Raw genomic sequence first — 18,247 nt, 5'->3', positions numbered from 1 at the left:
ACCAACTGTCTTTGCTCTTGCTGTGTGCTTTTGGATGGTGGCTGCCATTTCACAAAGACACTCTGTTCTCCATTTTGTGAGCTTACATTGTTTGGATTGATCAATGCTTTAAAGACGCAATGTTTCAGGTAATCTGCTGGACTAGAGATCATTTCCAAACAAGAAGTTACTTGTGAGCTGTTCTTTGATTGGATATAACATGCAGGTTTTTGACTGCTGGGGTCTGTATTTGTTCTGCGTGATTCCAGCTGGTTGCTGATCGAGAACAGCCATATATTACCAATTGTCACTTGCTGGAAAGAGGGCTATAAGTGGATGCTGGCCTGGAGCAGAGCCAATAAAAAGGTATTAAAGATCAGACACACGACCTACAGCCAATGACACTGGAATGCAATATTTGAATTGGTAAGGAATGAATATAAAAGCAGACGCTTCACGTGTGCTGGCGAAGGTAAATCTGTAGGTAACCAACTATCGTGGATGTGAGAAGCCTCACAGACATGTGTAGATTCGAAATGGGACTACGAAGAACATGTGGCCAGCAGCAGAAACTCCTTTCTTAACTGGTATTAGATTTTCTGTTCTTTCACTGTTCATGGAACGTCAGGAGTTGAGACAATAAAGGTACCTGTCAGTAAATACAGATCCTCTTTGTGCCTCCCTGATTATTATTACAAGGGTGATTCTTGTAATAAGACCATTTCCCTTCCATTAGTTCCAGGTTTTAGCTGTACTTTACAGTTGCCACAGTAGTGGCAAAGCTGCTTCCTTTAGCTTCAGAATGAAATTATTCAAATATAACACTTTCCATTTATCCCCAAGTATATAGGTCAATTTCTTTACTACAGTTATATTAGCAGGCATGTCCAGCTCACACATGTCCTGCACTTCCTCCTTGATATTACAACAGATTCTAAGAAAAAGACTTGAAGATCTTTCACGTCTTCTGATTTGATATGCGGTCAGAAAAGAGCCTTTTTCGTGTAGGCTCCTTTTTTATTCCGTGTCCTTAGGGCCTCCAATGCACAATTTAAAACACGAGTATCACCATACTGTAATTTGATGTCCTTAGAAGCACCTTGTGCTATTGAATATGGCACAGGTTCAAAGTGCCTCCTTAGTGCAGGCGAAGAGTGAACACATTGAACTTGCAGTCCAAAATCATGGCTCAGCTATTTGAGAAACAAGTGTACCCACACTGACATTGAGTATGTTGGATTTCCTCTACGTCATGTTAACATAGGAACTCATACCATAGAACTGTCTTGCTGGAGCACCCTTAGCACCCACAGCACTTGAAGACTTCAGCGCTTTAGCCGTCTTGGCTGTAATCTTTTCCTCCAATTTAAGCTGTTCAAACTTTCCTTGTATCTGCTGCTTTCCTCTCCAAAGTTTCTGTTTCCTCCAAAGCTGTTCTTCCATGTGTTCCTCTTGGTCTTCCAAAGCATGTTTATCCCTCAGCATCTGTTGCCTTGTGCATAACTCAGCTAAATCAGCTTCTGTTCCAATATGTGCCTAATAATCAGACACACGGATGCTGAATGCACATTAGACACATTGTCTTCAGGATATACGTCATCCTGAAAATAATCAGCTTTATACATTGGCAGGCCATGCTCTGTGGCTCGATAAATATTTTCATTTGCTCCAGCAACTTGACCTTCAACATCACATGTTTGTTTCAGCCATTGTTCAGCCACAGCTGTGATTGTGTCAATAGGAGTCTGAACATATACAAACTGAAAGCTTTGCAAATCTTGCTGAGATAGGCATTGAAGACATTATGTTGCTCCGCAACTACTACAAAGATTTTTCAAATCATCCAAATGAAGCTGCACCTGCAAGAGATTTTGCTTTTCTCCTAATTATCAATATTAAATCATTAATCTTCTTAACAATTTTTCTATATTCCTTTCGAACACTGTCAATTTTACTTGCCAATGCTTTCCCAGCAAGTTTAATTTCTCCTTTAGTCCTGATTTCAAGGTCACTGCTTCCAGCTTCACTCATGTTGTTTTCCAAAGTGCATGAACCAGACAAAACAACAGCATTCAATTCAGAAGTTGGCAATCAAAATATTAAAACAGTTCATCAGAACCAAGCACCAAACACTTAGGCAAACACCAGACTATAGAGGTTACGACCAGTGATAACCATTCCGAGCTGTATTCCAACCCCAAACACACGATTCAGTAAAAGGACGTTACTTGCCACAAGCTGCTTCTGGCTGCGGTGTTTCTAATTTCACCAACACGTCTGAATGCTGATGTCCATTTGGTGTAACTGATGAAATCTTTTGTTGACAAAATGTAGCAGCAACTCCAACATACCAGCACCACCGCTGATGATCCCACGGGGTAGATATCTTTGTATGACACGCTCTCCAATCAATCCAATAATAATGCTCCACAAAGTTGAAGAAATGTATTTGATGCTTTATTAGCAACTAGCAAAACATATAATTTTGAAGTGATGAAACTTACGAAACTAAAACTAGTGATATTAAATGTACTTAAGCAAACTTAAGTGAAGTTAGTAGAGTTGGGCGATTTTAAATGAAATTACACAAACTTAAGGTTACTTAAACAAAAGATATGACATCAACAGTCCCCAGCTCAAGCTGCCCAGAATAAAACACATGTAACTTACTCCCTTCACTTTTACCACACCCAACCTCATGACTAACGATCATAATAAACAAAGTAAACGCGCAACACAGAATACAATGAAGATAGAAAATAGAAACAAAGCTCCTGATTCAGTGCTAGTGTCGTGTGTTCTGCAAACATTGCTCACTGTAGGAGCTCACCATATCATAATGCAGCACACTCCACAACCAACAACTCACCAGCTCTGCTGTTCCTTGACATTCCTTGCACTCAGGCCTGGATCTCCTCAAACCCAATCTTAGAAGGAGTATGCAGGACAAACAACTGAAACAAACTGAGGGCTAATTAAACCAGGAGGTTTGATGTTTCACTCCTGGATAAGCAGTCCTGGTAAGGGACTAGAGGTGATTAAAAGTGGGACTTGTTAAAATTAAAGGTAGAACTGGACCCCTCTCCATAACAGTGGAGATGGCATCTGATGTCACCTGCAGACAATCTATCAATCAGTTGAGGAGAGCAGAGTCAATTGTTGGACAAGAAAGGTGTCTAGAGCTGTCAGAACCACTTCCTGCAGTCCCAGAGTCAACTCCTACAACCACCACAGATGAGATCCTGGAACCTGAGATTGAATCATATCCACAGGTCCCACCTGCCAAGCAGAGTGACCTGCCTTCTCAGGAAAGATGTTAACCCACAAGAGTACGAAATCCTCCACAGCGACTAAATCTTAAAGCCCATATTGGATCATTTAAAATGTACTATGCTGTGTATGTCTATAATAGTTGTATATTATACCGTGTATACAGAAAGCATTCTATATCAAGTGACAGTGTACAACTAAGCATGGAGGAGTGTTGTGCATTTAACATTTCAGTAATATTTGAGTAGCACTAAATATATTAAGCATTCTTTGTGTTTCACATTATTGATTACAAATTATAAGAAAAAGTATTTGAAGAGCATACATCATTACACCACTGTGCACCTCACGGAAGTAAAAATAAAGTAGACACACACTTTACAGCTCGTGTTTTTTTTCTTTCAATTAGTTTTGGAGTTACAAAACAAAGCACCTATAATTTCCTTCCTTCTGCCTCCCTGCCTTCTTAAAGGGTGGAGTGACTTCTGCAAGTTTCCAGTCTTCTGGAACCATTCCAGAATCTAGTGATTCTTGAAAACCATTACTAATGCTTCCACAATCTCTTCAGTTAACTGTTTCAGAACCCTGTGATGTAGTCCATCTGGTCCAGGTGACTTATCTATCTTCAGACCCTTCAGCTTCCCAAGTCCATTATCCACTTTTGTCTGTTACTCTATACATCTTAAAAAAAAACTTATTTTATCCTCAAATATTATAAGCTAGCTTCCTTTCATATTTTCTGTTTTTATGACTTTTTAGTTGCCTTTTGTTGGTTTTTAAAAGCTTCTCAATTCTCTACCTTCCTGCTTTTTTTTGAAATATTAAGAGTGATTATCTTATTGATAAGTACATTGAGAACAAGAGCTCATTCCAGATGTTTAAAAATTGCTGCACTACATTACTCAACATCAAGATAAAAGATAGAAAAGGACACCGCAGAGGGCAGGAAGATAAACTAAAGCACTTACTTTGTGAACCACCAATTTTCAATGTGCTCTTCACTTTGTTCCACCATCTGATTACAATCAAAATTCATGCTTTCACAGAGCATCTCGATGATCTCTAGCAGACGAGTCTCACTGAATGCAAAATTGAGAAGTAACAAATTATAATAGGTGTATTGACACAATAATTATGAGATAAACATGCAAGGTAGGCTTTTAGCCAAAAAGATCCCACAGATCTCCAAATGCAAGCAATCATTTCAATTCTTGGATTTCTGTCTGAATTTTCCCAATTAGAAATGCCACCCATATTCCTGAATGTTTATTAATGTTTGTACATAGAGCTGCCCTGTAACAGATCAGGCCTCAACATCAGAGTACAAAGTATACATGTACAATATACAGCCTTGAGATTCATCTACTTACAGGCAGCCACAAAACAAAGATACCCAATAAAACCCATTTATAAGACAACCACCATCAAACACCTTGAAAAATAAAAACACAAATCATGCAAACAATAGAAGCAAACAAGTAACATTCAGGACCGAAATTCACAAAAGTGCGACAACAGCCACGAAGTTATTTCATCACTGCAGCTAATCCAGGAGCCCATTAGTTGTAGGCCATTGCCATAGTTCAGCACAGAGACAAATAAACCTTGTGGTGCTGCAAGCTGAATACGGGCCCGTCCCTCACCTTTGGCCCCAACACCCTGACATTTTCAAACTGGCCCAGCACTTAAATTGGCCAAACCACAGACCATTCCTCATTCTTGGACCCAAGCCCCGACATTCCTATGTGCTGTTAGGCCCAGGACCCACCGCCTCAATTTTGCCCATACTCCAACTTTCCAATTCGGCCCAGAGCTTCAATCGGTCAAACCTCGGCTTCACGTACAAGTCTTTCAAATGCTCCAACCTAGAGGAACTGTACAACAGCAAAAGCCTCAAGGCCAGACTGGACTGGATGTTCTGCAGATCAGATTAAGCTGAGTGTGACAATTTATCTCAGGCTATGCAATTTGGTTAGCCCTGGTGGACATCTCAAACGATCAGAAAATCTATTCACTGTTTCCAAACGCCTCCAAGAATCACACATTTAATTTCCAAATTAATGAAAATTCTAGTAGTAGATCAAGTAACACAAAACATTTCCCTTTTTAAATGAAAGTTGGTTGTCCTGATTAGACTAGATTGCCAGTATGGCTGATGTAAACCCAAGGGGAGAGATGCAAAGCATAACCAGCCCTACTGATCGGGATACTACACAACCCATTATTGTTAATTTAATTTCAAGTAATCCTATCTTTTCCAGAATGTTTGCATTCTTATTTTCCTCATCACCAATATGCACAGCCCTTAATGTAATCAATTACTGTATCACATGAGCTGTTAAGTAACTGATGCAGCACTAGATGTGAGGCACCTTGAGAGCAGGGCATCAAAATTTGAGCTGGTGTGCCACAAAGTTTTAAATAGATGAATAATAAAGTTAAGCAAAGTCACACAGTTATTATAAAGTGGATAATGTTGGTCAATCAACATTTTAAGAAAAAGCAGTTTCATTTCTCTGCAGAAAAAGAACTATTTTAAAATCGTGAAATATTCCAAAGTTCAAAGTACACTTATGCTACCATATACTACCTTGAGATTAATTTTTCTTGCAGGTATTTACAGGAAGAAAAGCAATACAATAGAATTTGCAAAAAGAAACTATACATAATTGGGTGTGAATTGGGATGATGTTTTTGCAGGGAAATGTACTATGGACATGTGGTCGATGTTTACGAATATCTTGCAGGATGTTAGGGATAAATTTGTCCCAGTGAGGAAGATAAAGAATGGTAGGGTGAAGAAACCATGGGTGACAAGTAAAGTGGAAAATCTAGTCAGGTGGAAGAAGGCAGCGTACACGAGGTTTAGGAAGCAAGGATCAGATGGGTCTATTGAGGAATATAGGGTAGCAAGAAAGGAGCTTAAGAAGGGGCTGAGAAGAGCAAGAAGAAGGCATGAGAAGGCCTTGGCGAGTAGGGTAAAGGAAAACCCCAAGGCATTCTTCAATTATGTGAAGAACAAAAGGACGACAGGAGTGAAGGTAGGACCGAATAGAGATAAAAGTGGGAAGATGTGCCTGGAGGCTGTGGAAGTGAGCGAGGTCCTCAATGAATACTTCTCTTCGGTATTCACCACTGAGAGGGAACTTGATGACGGTGAGGACAACTTGAGTGAGGTTGATGTTCTGGAGCATGTTGATATTAAGGAGAGGAGGTGTTGGAGTTGTTAAAATACATTAGGACGGATAATTCCCCGGGGCCTGATGGAATATTCCCCAGGCTGCTCCACGTGGCAAGGGAAGAGATTGCTGAGCCTCTGGCTAGGATCTTTATGTCCTCGTTGTCCACGGGAATGGTACCAGAGGATTGGAGGGAGGCGAATGTTGTCCCCTTGTTCAAAAAAGGTAGTAGGGATAGTCCGGGTAATTATAGACCAGTGAGCCTTACATCTGTGGTGGGAAAGCTGTTCGAAAGGATTCTTAGAGATAGGATCTATGGACATTTAGAGAATCATGGTCTGATCAGGGACAGCCAGCATGGCTTTGTGAAGGGCAGATCGTGCCTAACAAGCCTGATAGGGTACTTTGAGGAGGTGACCAGGCATATAGATGAGGGTAGTGCAGTGGATGTGATCTACACGGATTTTAGTAAGGCATTTGACAAGGTTCCACATGGTAGGCTTATTCAGAAAGTCAGAAAGCATGGGATCCATGGAAGTTTGGCCAGGTGGATTCAGAATTGGCTTGCCTGCAGAAGGCAGAGGGTCGTGGTGGAGGGAGTACATTCAGATTGGAGGGTTGTGACTAGTGGTGTCCCACAAGGATCTGTTCTGGGACCTCTACTTTTTGTGATATTTATTAACGACCTGGATGTGGGGGTAGAAGGGTGGGTTGGCAAGTTTGCAGACGACACAAAGGTTGGTGGTGTTGTAGATAGTGTAGAGGATTGTCAAAGATTGCAGAGTGACATTGATAGGATGCAGAAGTGGGCTGAGAAGTGGCAGATGGAGTTCAACCCGTAGAAGTGTGAGGTGGTACACTTTGGAAGGACAAACTCCAAGGCAGAGTACAAAGTAAATGGCAGGATACTTGGGAGTGTGGAGGAACAGAGGGATCTGGGGGTACATGTCCACAGATCCCTGAAAGTTACCTCACAGGTAGATAGGGTAGTTAAGAAAGCTTATGGGGTGTTAGCTTTCATAAGTCGAGGGACAGAGTTTAAGAGTCGCGATGTAATGATGCAGCTGTATAAAACTCTGATTAGGCCACACTTGGAGTACTGTGTCCAGTTCTGGTCGCCTCACTATAGGAAGGATGTGGAAGCATTGGAAAGGGTACAGAGGAGATTTACCAGGATGCTGCCTGGTTTAGAGAGTATGTATTATGATCAGAGATTAGGGAGCTAGGGCTTTACTCTTTGGAGAGGAGGAGGATGAAAGGAGACATGATAGAGGTGTACAAGATATTAAGAGGAATAGATAGAGTGGACAGCCAGCGCCTCTTCCCCAGGGCACTACTGCTCAGTACAAGAGGACATGGCTTTAAGGTAAGGGGAGGGAAGTTCAAGGGGGATATTAGAGGAAGGTTTTTCACTCAAGAGAGTGGTTGGTGCGTGGAATGCACTGCCTGAGTCAGTGGTGAAGGCAGATACACTAGTGAAGTTTAAGAGACTACTAGACAGGTATATGGAGGAAGTTAAGGTGGGGGGTTATATGGGAGGCAGGGTTTGAAGGTCGGCACAACATTGTGGGCCGAAGGGCCTGTAATGTGCTGTACTATTCCATGTTCTATGTTTTTTAAACAGATAAAGATTGACAAACAATGAGCAAAAGACAAACTGTGCAAATAAAAACTAATAATGAGAACACAAGTTGTGAAGAATCCTTGAAAGTGGTTCATAGAAACAGAATCATGTTTAATATCACTAGCATATGTCAGAAATCAGATGGTAGAGGGAAAGAAACTATCCCTGAATAATTGAGTATGTGCCTTTGGGCTCCTGTACCTCCTCCCTGATGGTGGCATTTAGAAGAGGGCGTGTCCTGGGTGATAGGGATCCTTAATGATGAATGCCATGTTTCTGCAGCATGCTTCTTGAAGATGTCCTGGATGTTATGGAGGCTAGTGCCCACAAGAGAAATGGTTGAGTTCACAACTTTCTGCAGCTTCTTGCAATCCCATGCAGTGCCCCCCCCCATACCAGATGTTGATGCAGCCAGTTGGAATGCTCTCCACAGTACATCTGGAGAAACTTGGATGTGTCATTGGTGACATACCAAACTTCCTCAAACTCCTAATAAAATATAGGCATTGTCATGCCTTCTTTGTAACTGCATAGATATATTGGGCCCAGGAAAGATTCTCAGAGATGTTGACACCCTGGAACTTGACACTACTCACTCTTTCCACTTCTGATCCCTTTAATGAATACTGGAGTGCGTCCCCTGTCTTACACTTTCTGGAGTCCACAATCAGTTCTTCTGTCTTACTGACGCTGAGTGCAGGTCTGTTGCTGTCAAAGCTGATACATCTTGCTCCTGTACACCTTCTCGTCACCATCAGAAATTCTGCCAACAATATTTGGCTCACCAGCGAATTTATAGATGGCATTTGAGCTGTGTCTGGCCACACAGTTGTGTGTAAAGAGAGTAGAGCCATGGGCTAAGGACACATTCTTGAGGTGCACCAGCATTATCAGCAAGATGGAGATGTTATATCCGAACCACACAGACTGTGGCCTTCCAGTTACAGAGGGAGACACTAAGGCCCAGGTTTTGGAGCTTTTCAATCAGACCTGTAGGAATGATTGTTTGAAACAGCAGCCTGACACAAGTATTTGTATTGTCAAGGTGATCCAAGATCTCATGAAGAGCCAATGACATCACATCTGCTGTGACCCACTGTGGTGCTAGGCAAATTGCAGGGGGTCCAGGTCCTTGCTGAGACAGAAAATGATTCTAGCCCTAAACAACCTGTCAAAGCACTTCATCACCATACTTCATCCAGCTACTGGATGAGCATTGATAAGGCAGCTCACTCTGTTCTTCTTCAGCAGATTGTTGTTCTTTTGAAGCAGAAGAAAACTTCTGACTGTAGCAATGAGAGACTGAAAATGTCTTTGCACACACCTGTCAGTTGGTTGGCAGAGGTTTTCATAGCCCTATCAGGTACCCTGTCAGGGCCTGTCATCTTGCGCAGGTTCACCCTCTTAAAAGACATTCTGACGTCAAGTTCTGAGATAGAGATGACAAGGTCACTAGATGATGCAGGAATCATCATAGCCTAGTTTTATTCTCCCTTTCAAAGTGTGTGTAAAAAGTGTTGAGCTTATCTGGGCGTGAAGCAGCACAGCCATTCATGATGTTAGTTTTCAGTTTATAGTAAAGTAATGGCCTGTAAACCTTGCCAAAGTTGAAGTGCATCCAATTCAACCTCTTACCCTCGTTCCAAAATCTTCCTTTGCTCTTGAGATAGCCCTCCATAATTTGTACCTGGCCTTCCTGTTTCACCAGACTTAAATGCCATAGATCTAGCCCTCAGCAGACTACAAACCTCGTGGTTCATCCACGGCTTTTAATTTGGGTATGTACAGTATATTCTCATGGGTACACACTAATCCACACAGATTTTAAGGAAGTTGGTGACAACTGCGTACTGATTCAAACTTGAATCAGTTCAGAGTAATGGCAACTGATACATCTATGCTGATTCAGTAACTTCATGGTTGTAAGATAATAAGTGATTCTGAATCTGGTGGTGTGGGTCCCAAGGTAGCTATACCTCTTGCACAACTGTAGTAGTGAGAAGAGGGCATCCTGCATATTTGGCCACAAATGAAGGCAGCAAAGATAAATTTTCCATTACAACATGGAAGTTACTAAGAAAACCTTGTAACTTACCACTTAAATTTTGGATCAAGATTCCTATAAAGGAAATGGCCTACCAATATGCAGAGTTCTCCAACAATGTATACTATACATGGACAAGTAACCATTACCTCTTACCTGATTTCATACTTTGCCAAATTTTTCTTCTCCCAGTCACTGTTCCCACCACCAAAATTCTTGTTTGCTGTTTTCTCCATTCCCTGACAAACAAAAATTTTACTTATAATAAATCTGAGTCATACTTTCTTTTTCATTACCATAACCAAATATCCAAATCTGTAACTCTCAAAGGTAGTCATAGCCAAAGGGTGGTAGTGGGGACAAGCTCCCACTGCTAAACAAATGTTCTTCACGGCACGTGTCTCAAACAGCCTCCGACAACCAAGTCCATCTCCTGGCCTTCACGTGTGGCATAGTTCTTATGCCCGGTGGAGCTGACAGGAGAAGGGGCAAAGGCGGGCCACTGGCACCTTAAAACCAGTTGCTCCAGGCAGATGGGGCTCATTAACCGTGGACTGTAGCTCATCTAGGAGAAGGAAAATTTCGATTTCAAACCTCCGCTGCCTTACGGCTATACCTGCTTACAGGAAAGGCTTTGGGAGTAAATCCCAAGGAAAAATCCGGAGTTGGAGTCCCGAAGGCGGCTGACTCCCAGCACTGGCATGGCAACTCCTGCGATGCTGCTGGCACCAAACTGTATTGACTTTCGTTGTTCCTTTGGACCTGTCATCAGCATGGAGAGGGGTGTCCCACTGCATGGGCAACAGACAGATCTCCGTATCAACTCTGCCCTGGCTTGCGCCCTGGAGAAATCACAACCGGTGTCTACCAGAGGTGCAGTATCCATGGTCGATCATGACCGACGGAGGCCATACACACAACTCTCAAACACAAGAAAATTATTGTAATACATAATCGGTCATCATCTGTGCTGAGAGTATAGGAATTAATGTTTCAAGTTTTTTCATCGGAACTAGAGGTTTAAATCAAAATCAGTTTTATATTGCAGAGAAAGGGGGTAAGAACAGAGGGAGTAAAAGGAAAGGCTCATGATTGAAATGGTAAGCAGGTTTTGATTGTCAAGTTGCGGTGATGCTGGCTAAAAGGCTGGAGTAAAGACTAGTGAATAACGAAAGTTATAATGGGAAGAGATAATGAAAACTGAAGCTTCCTGTAAAGAGAAAAAGTACTGAATGCTGGACACACACGAGTAAAATAATTTCAAAAAATTTCAGATAATGTGCCACTGTCGAGCCTGGAAGAGTAAACGCAGAGGTCAAACTGGGAATGGGACGGTGAACTAAACTGTCAGGTGAATGGAAGTATTGGGTCATCTCATAGATGGAGTAGAAACATCAGGCAAGGTGACCATTAATCTGTGTTTGATTTCACAGCTATAGAGGAGATCACATCATTAGAACTGAATTCAGTATTCCTATACAAACAAATCACTGCTTCTGTTTTGGTCTTGGGGTGTAAAAATAGATTTTTAATTTGGAGATGCAGCACAGTTAAAGGCCCTTCTGGCCCAATGAACCTGCACCACCCAATTACACCAAGCGACCAATTAACCTGTGCGCCTTTGCAATGCTGGAGGAAACCAGAGCACATGGAGGAAATCCATGCATTCACAGGGAGAGTGTACAAGTAGTGAGAATCGAACGCTGGTTGCTGCCAATGTAAAGTGATGCACCAACTGCTACACTACCATACCGCCTTAAGGTGTTACAGTTCCGGAGGCGGCATGAAAAGATGCCGTGAGAATAGGGGTGCGTACTGATGATGATGGGAGAATGAAGCAGGGTGCACTGGAGAGAATGAGCTCTTTAGAACACTGAAAGGGTAATGTACGCCTCGAGGTGGCATTGTGTAGAGTTGTAGGAGTTTAGTTTGATCCACTGAGCATGGTTACTAGAAAATGAAAGATGAGAAGGTGAGATCAGAAATATGAGAATTGGAACATGGTTGAGACGCCAGTTAACAAGAAGGGTAAGGGAAAGCTCGGCCTTTTTTCCTTGGAGCGACAGAGGATGAGAGGTGACCTGATAGAGATGTATAAGATGATGAGAGGCATTGATCGTGTGGATAGTCAGAGGCTTTTTCCCAGGGCTGGAATGACTAGCACGAGAAGGCACAGTTTTAAGGTGCTTGGAAGTAGGTACAGAGGAGATGTCACAGATAAGTTTTTTTATATAAACGCAGAGAGTAGTGAGTGCGTGGAATGGGCTGCCGGTGACGATGGTGGAGGTGGATACGATAGGGTCTTTTGAGAGACTCCTGGACAGGTACATGGAGCTCAGAAAAATAGAGGGTTATGGGTAACCCTAGGTAATTTCTAAGGTAAGGACATGTTTGGCACAAATTTGTGGACCGAAAGGCCTGTATTGTGATGTAGGTTTTCTATGTTTCTAAAAGAAAAGAAGCAAATCTGTTAGTATGGAAGAAGACATCATTAGAACAGATGCCAGCTGATTTTCTTGTCCACTCACATATTGTTCTCCAGCTTGTTGAAACCACTTTAAACAATTTCAGTTTTGCCTATCTAGAAGGCAAGAACATTTGTGACCTTTAAGGGTCATTATGATAAACTAAAAATTCTAGCCAGTGGTTAGAATCAGGGAGCAAGAATCACAATATCTTGTGAAGGAGATGTCGTCAAACTCAACTAGAATTAACTAGTTTAAAAATGAAAATGCAGTTTCTTCCATTTTCAACTCAGCAATTAAGAAAGTGCTCACTATTAATGTTATCCAATCAGACTTATGTTAAAACACAGAACACAAAATACCAACAAGATCACCCTATTGTTGAAATGCACATTATTATCAAAGCAGAGTGAAAATCTCTAGCTCACTTCACACAGTCTGACATTTGCATTTGGATTTCTGATCATTGCAGCAACACAAAGATAAGGGAAAATATTCCAATATATTTGAGAAAATAAAACCATTACAACCTTTATTTTAACCTCAATATTTAAAAATGGGTCAAAAGTAAATAACCAATTGAATACTGTTTCCATTCTGCAAAATAAAATCATTTGAAATTCATTTAACACCATTAGCCTCTGAACAATTTGCATTCATGAAGCTTTAGGATCACAGGATGAATAATGTGCAGAGGTAAAAAAAGGCTTGGGAGCAAAACAGACATTGGAACTAGCTGACTGGACCACAGCCACATAAATGCTTCAATGACCATTTTACAAATACCATCTTAAATATTCTCATCTTTGTTAACCCTTTCTATGGTCCCTCTCACTCCACTGCTGTATTCCACCCCCCCCCCCCCCCAAAACTCTGGTCTTGTCAACATCCTCAAATAATCAATCCAACATTAGCAATCATAACCAAATGCAATGCCTCACAATTTCTTCCCTGAACCTTTCTACTTCTCACATTCCTCCTTTATATAGTGTTTCTTAAGATCCATTTGTCGTGCTTTTAATCATTCACAGTAATGTGTCACTCGTTCTGTTTGGTAACATGGCGAGTACTGCCCCAGAATGTTTCAGAATTTTAACATGTTGCTACTTCCCCCCATGGATAGGTTTCTCAGATGCAGCCTCCTTACCTTCCTGAAGTTCTCAACAATATGACGGCAAATCTGACAGGAGTTCTGTTCTGGGGCAGCAAACTCCACAAGTAACAGAGTTATGATCGAGCAGAAGAACTGCCAATGGGCTGGGGAGATGAATAGCCTGTGACTCAGCATCCAAGAGATCCTCATTATGAATTGGAAAGTATCCCCTATCCCTGGAAAATAGAATTGTATTTAAAAAAAGGGAAAACAAAAACATTTTATCATAAACACAAGAAAGGATAACGAAGGGTCTCTGCCCGAAACATCGACTGAACCTCTTCCTATAAATGCTGCCTGGCCTGCTGCGTTCCACCAGCATTTTGTGTGTGTTACATTGTATTATAGTTTACTACTTCTGCCCTTTTGCTGCCATATAAAAAAAAGGAAATGCAGAAGTGAAGGATTAGTTTAAATAGTCATTCTTCATCTTTCACTTTCTTTCCATTATTCATTAGGAAAATAACACAACAATTTGTTAAAATTGTAATTACTGATTAGCAAGAGGAAAAGTTATCAACAATACAGGACACTAAAGATGTGCCATATAGATCCAGTGCTGAATGATGCACAAATATAAAACCCTGTTCAAATATGTAGTCAAAATAAATGTGACAATTCCTGGAAACAGCATATAGAAGATATGAAATATTCATTTTAGAAACATAGAAAACCTACAGCACAATACAGGCTCTTTGGCCCACAAAGTTATGCCGAACATGTCTCTACCTTAGAAATTACTAGGCTTACCCATAGCCCTCTATTTTTCTAAGCTCCATGTATCTATCCAAAAGTCTCTTAAAAGACCCTATCGTCTCTGCCTCCACCACCATTGCTGCCAGCCCATTCCACGCACTCACCACTCTCTGAGTAAAAAAAATTACCCCTGACATCACCTCTGTACCTACTCCCCAGCACCTTAAACCTGTGTCCTCTTGTGCCAACCATTTCAGCCCAAAAAAGTCTCTGACTATCCACACAAACAATTCCTCTCATCATCTTGTACACCTCTATCAGGTCACCTCTCATCCTCCAAACAATCTTCTAACATTTGATAGTCTGAGTGCTATGACTGAGAAGGAAGTCTGAAGTTCTATTCCACCAGGTTCAAGAGCAGCTACTTCCATTCACCCTTTTGATTCTGGAACCAAAAGATTGTAGAAAATGCTGATGTATCACGTGCTTTGTTGCAAGGTTTGTATTGCACCTGAGGGTACTTGTACACCTGACAATAAACTTGACTTTGAAGTTAATATTTACAGTATAAAATTATGACGATATAAATTTTATGTATCTTTATACATATACAATTATTTCATGAAAAGAGGTGTGCATATGCAACACTAATTTGCCTCCTCATCATCAAACGAAATTAAGTTTGAATACTCGATGCTTGCTGGCAAAAAAACACACTAAAAGTCGGCACCACCGGGGAAATAAAAAGCAAACAACTTAACCGACATCTCAACCAACAGCAACAGCAGATGCTACATTTTGCATTACCTGCAAAGTGACCGCCTATAAGTAATTCACAAAGCTTTCAAGAATAAACCTCCCATATTACTACCACCATTTAGAACTACAACAACAGCAGGTGTGTGGGTACACAGAACCCTACAGCTCTCCTACAAGTCACTCATTATGTTAACTTGGAAATATGATTATCCATCCTTGATGGCCATCGACGAAAAGCCCTGGGACTGCTTACCTGAAAAGCTCACTGCTACCTTCTCGAAGACAGCTACTGATGTATCTTAAGAGTCTGGTCTTGCAAACAATGCCCACATCCAATGAGTCTCTAGAGACAAAACTAAGGACATGCATAATAGACATACAGTATTCCAGCGCGAATAGTGACTACTAAGACATGCACAAAAAACATGCTTGTGGCTTTTAGGAAAACGCAAAGCTCTCTGCAGAAATTAACCCCCCACCCATTGTATCACACCTCCCCAGTACTTTGACACCGCCCCAAAATCCAACCCATCTCGCCCTCAAACACGGCTCAACAGGTGCAGAGATGGACAGCTGTCGGTGTCCCGGCTGGAGCAGAGGTAGCTGAGTGAACAGCCGCCGGGGACGGTGACTCGCCTCTGCCTGACACACTCATACTCACCTGCAAGGTGTGTTAGTGGAGAGTGGTGAAGGAAACACTTGGGCAAGTGAATCGAGGCCTGTGCCACGGACAACCGGCAGCAGCCAGCGCCCGGCGCCGGCCCGAGGAAGGTAACGGGCGGCCTCACACAATGGTAGCGTTGCAGCCTCTCACCGACTGCTCTTCTTCCTCACCCAAGGCCTTCGTTATTTTTTGTTAAATAAATTCTGAATTTTATTTGTATTTTTCTCTAAAATAACAAATTTGCCCGCAGACGACCCCCCCCCCCCCGTTTTCAATCTCAATCTCCGTCTGATTGGTTCCGTGGGCTTCTCTTGCCCCGCCCTCCTGGAAGAGGACCAATCGGATTGTGCCGCACGGTTGGGTGCAGTGAGTGAGCCCGACAGCGCGGCCCCGCCCCTGTACTGTAGCGTGCCCGCGCACGCTGTCGGGGGCGCGCTTGGGGGGGGGTCAGCGTTTTCGGAGGCCGGTGAAGTGATTGGGATGAATGGCTTTAACTGGAAGTGAAATGTGAAAGGGCCACAGCTGCATTTTGGGACTGTCCCTAACTGTTTTCGAAGAAAGTCTATTAATGGTTGGGTTTGTGCAATATTGATGGAGTTTCATATTTGTTTGTGCTGAATAACCCCATTGGAAAGTTGAAAGTGATTGCAGTAAAACTGATTGGAATTGGTATTGGTTTATTATTGCTGCATATACCAAGACAGAGTGAAAGCTTTTTGTTTTGTGTACCATCTGGACAGATCATACCATGCATCAACACACAAAATGCTGGTGGAACACAGCAGGCTAGGCAGCATCTATAGAGAGAAGCGCTGTCGACGTTTCGGGCTGAGACCCTTTGTCAGGACTAACCGAAAGGAAAGATAGTAAGAGATTTGAAAGTAGTGGGGGGAAGGGGAAATGGGAAATGATAGAAGAAGACCGGAGGGGGTGGGATGAAGCTAAGAGCTGGGAACGTGATTGGCAAGAGGGATACAGAGCTGGAGAAGGGAAAGGATCATGGGACAGGAGGCCTCAGGAGAAAGAAAGGGGGAGGGGAGCACCAGAGGGAGATGGAGAACATGCAGAATGATGGGCAGAGAGAGAGGAAAAATCCAAACAACTAAATATGTCAGGGATGGGGTAAGAAGGGGAGGAGGGGCTTTAACGGAAGTTAGAGAAGTCAATGTTCATGCCATCAGGTTGGAGGCTACCCAGCCGGTATATAAGGTGTTGTTCCTCCAACCTGAGTTTGGATTTATTTTGACAATAGAGGAGGCCATGGACAGACATATCAGAATGGGAATGGGACGTGGAATTAAAATGTGTGGCCACTGGGAGATCCTCCTTTCTCTGGCGGACCGAGCATAGGTGTTCAGTGAAATGGTCTCCCAGTCTGCGTTGGGTCTCACCAATATATAAAAGGCCACACCGGGAGCACCGGACGCAGTATACCACACCAGCCGACTCACAGTTGAAGTGTCGCCTCACCTGGAAGGACTGTCTGGGGCCCTGAATGGTGGTGAGGGAGGAAGTGTAAGGGCAGGTGTAGCACTTGTTCAGTTTACAAGGATAAGTGCCAGGAGGGAGATCGGTGGGAAGGGATGGGGGGGACGAGTGGACAAGGGAGTCGCGTAGGGAGTGATCCCTGCAAAAAGCAGAAAGGGGGGGAGGGAAAGATGTGCTTGGTAGTGGGATCCCGTTGGAGGTGGCGGAACTTACGGAGAATTATACGTTGGACCTGGAGGCTGGTGGGGTGGTAGGTAAGGACAAGGGGAACCCTATCCCGAGTGGGGTGGCGGGTGGATGGGGTGAGGGCAGATGTGCAGGAAATGTGAGAGATGCGTTTGAGAGCAGAGTTGATGGTGGATGAAGGGAAGCCCCTTTGTTTAAAAAAGGAAGACATCTCCGTCCTGGAATGAAAAGCCTCATCCTGAGAGCAGATGCAGCGGAGACGGAGGAGTTGTGAGAAGGGGTTAGCATTTTTGCAAGAGACAGGGTGGGAAGAGGAATAGTCCAGGTAGTTGTGAGAGTCTGTAGGCTTATAGTAAATATCAGTAGATAGTCCGTCTCCAGAGATGGAGACAAAAAGATCAAGAAAGGGGAGGGAGGTGTCAGAAATGGACCAGGTAAATTTGAGGGCAGGGTGAAAGTTGGAGGCAAAGTTAATGAAGTCGATGTGCTCAGCATGCGTGCAGGAGGCAGCGCCAATGCAGTTGTTGATGTAGCGAAGGAAAAGAGGGGGATGAAGGGTCTCGGCCCGAAACATTGACTGCCCTTTTCCATGGATACTGGTTGGCTCCACCAGCATTTTACATGTGATGCTTTGGATTTCAGCACCTGTAGATTGTGACCCTGCAGGTGCATCCACTCTCTCACCTCAGCACCAAACTGGCTCTGTTACTGTGGCCTGCAGCATCAGGTACCTGGACAGC

At 42.8% G+C, this 18,247-nt stretch overlaps 1 protein-coding gene across 2 annotated transcripts in view; it reads right to left on the bottom strand.

Moving 5' to 3' along the window:
- creld1b (cysteine-rich with EGF-like domains 1b) overlaps positions 1–16,088 on the bottom strand; it is a 51,987-nt gene extending 35,899 nt beyond the window's left edge. Inside the window, exons 1-5 of one of the 2 annotated variants that reach the window (XM_073072779.1) lie at positions 15,831–16,088; positions 15,423–15,524; positions 13,709–13,890; positions 10,253–10,335; positions 4,218–4,328 (exon numbers count right to left, since the gene is read on the bottom strand). In XM_073072779.1, the coding sequence (XP_072928880.1) occupies positions 4,218–4,328; positions 10,253–10,335; positions 13,709–13,864 (350 nt within the window). In that variant the 5' untranslated portion in view covers positions 13,865–13,890; positions 15,423–15,524; positions 15,831–16,088. The remainder of the gene's footprint in view (positions 1–4,217; positions 4,329–10,252; positions 10,336–13,708; positions 13,891–15,422; positions 15,525–15,830) is intronic. The other variant, XM_073072780.1, reaches the window with a different exon arrangement.
- Between the last annotated feature and the right edge of the window lie 2,159 nt (positions 16,089–18,247).

The sequence above is a fragment of the Hemitrygon akajei genome, chromosome 19 (genome assembly GCF_048418815.1).
Source record: "Hemitrygon akajei chromosome 19, sHemAka1.3, whole genome shotgun sequence".
Lineage (NCBI taxonomy): Eukaryota > Metazoa > Chordata > Chondrichthyes > Myliobatiformes > Dasyatidae > Hemitrygon > Hemitrygon akajei.
This window is presented reverse-complemented; position numbering and strand designations above follow the sequence as displayed.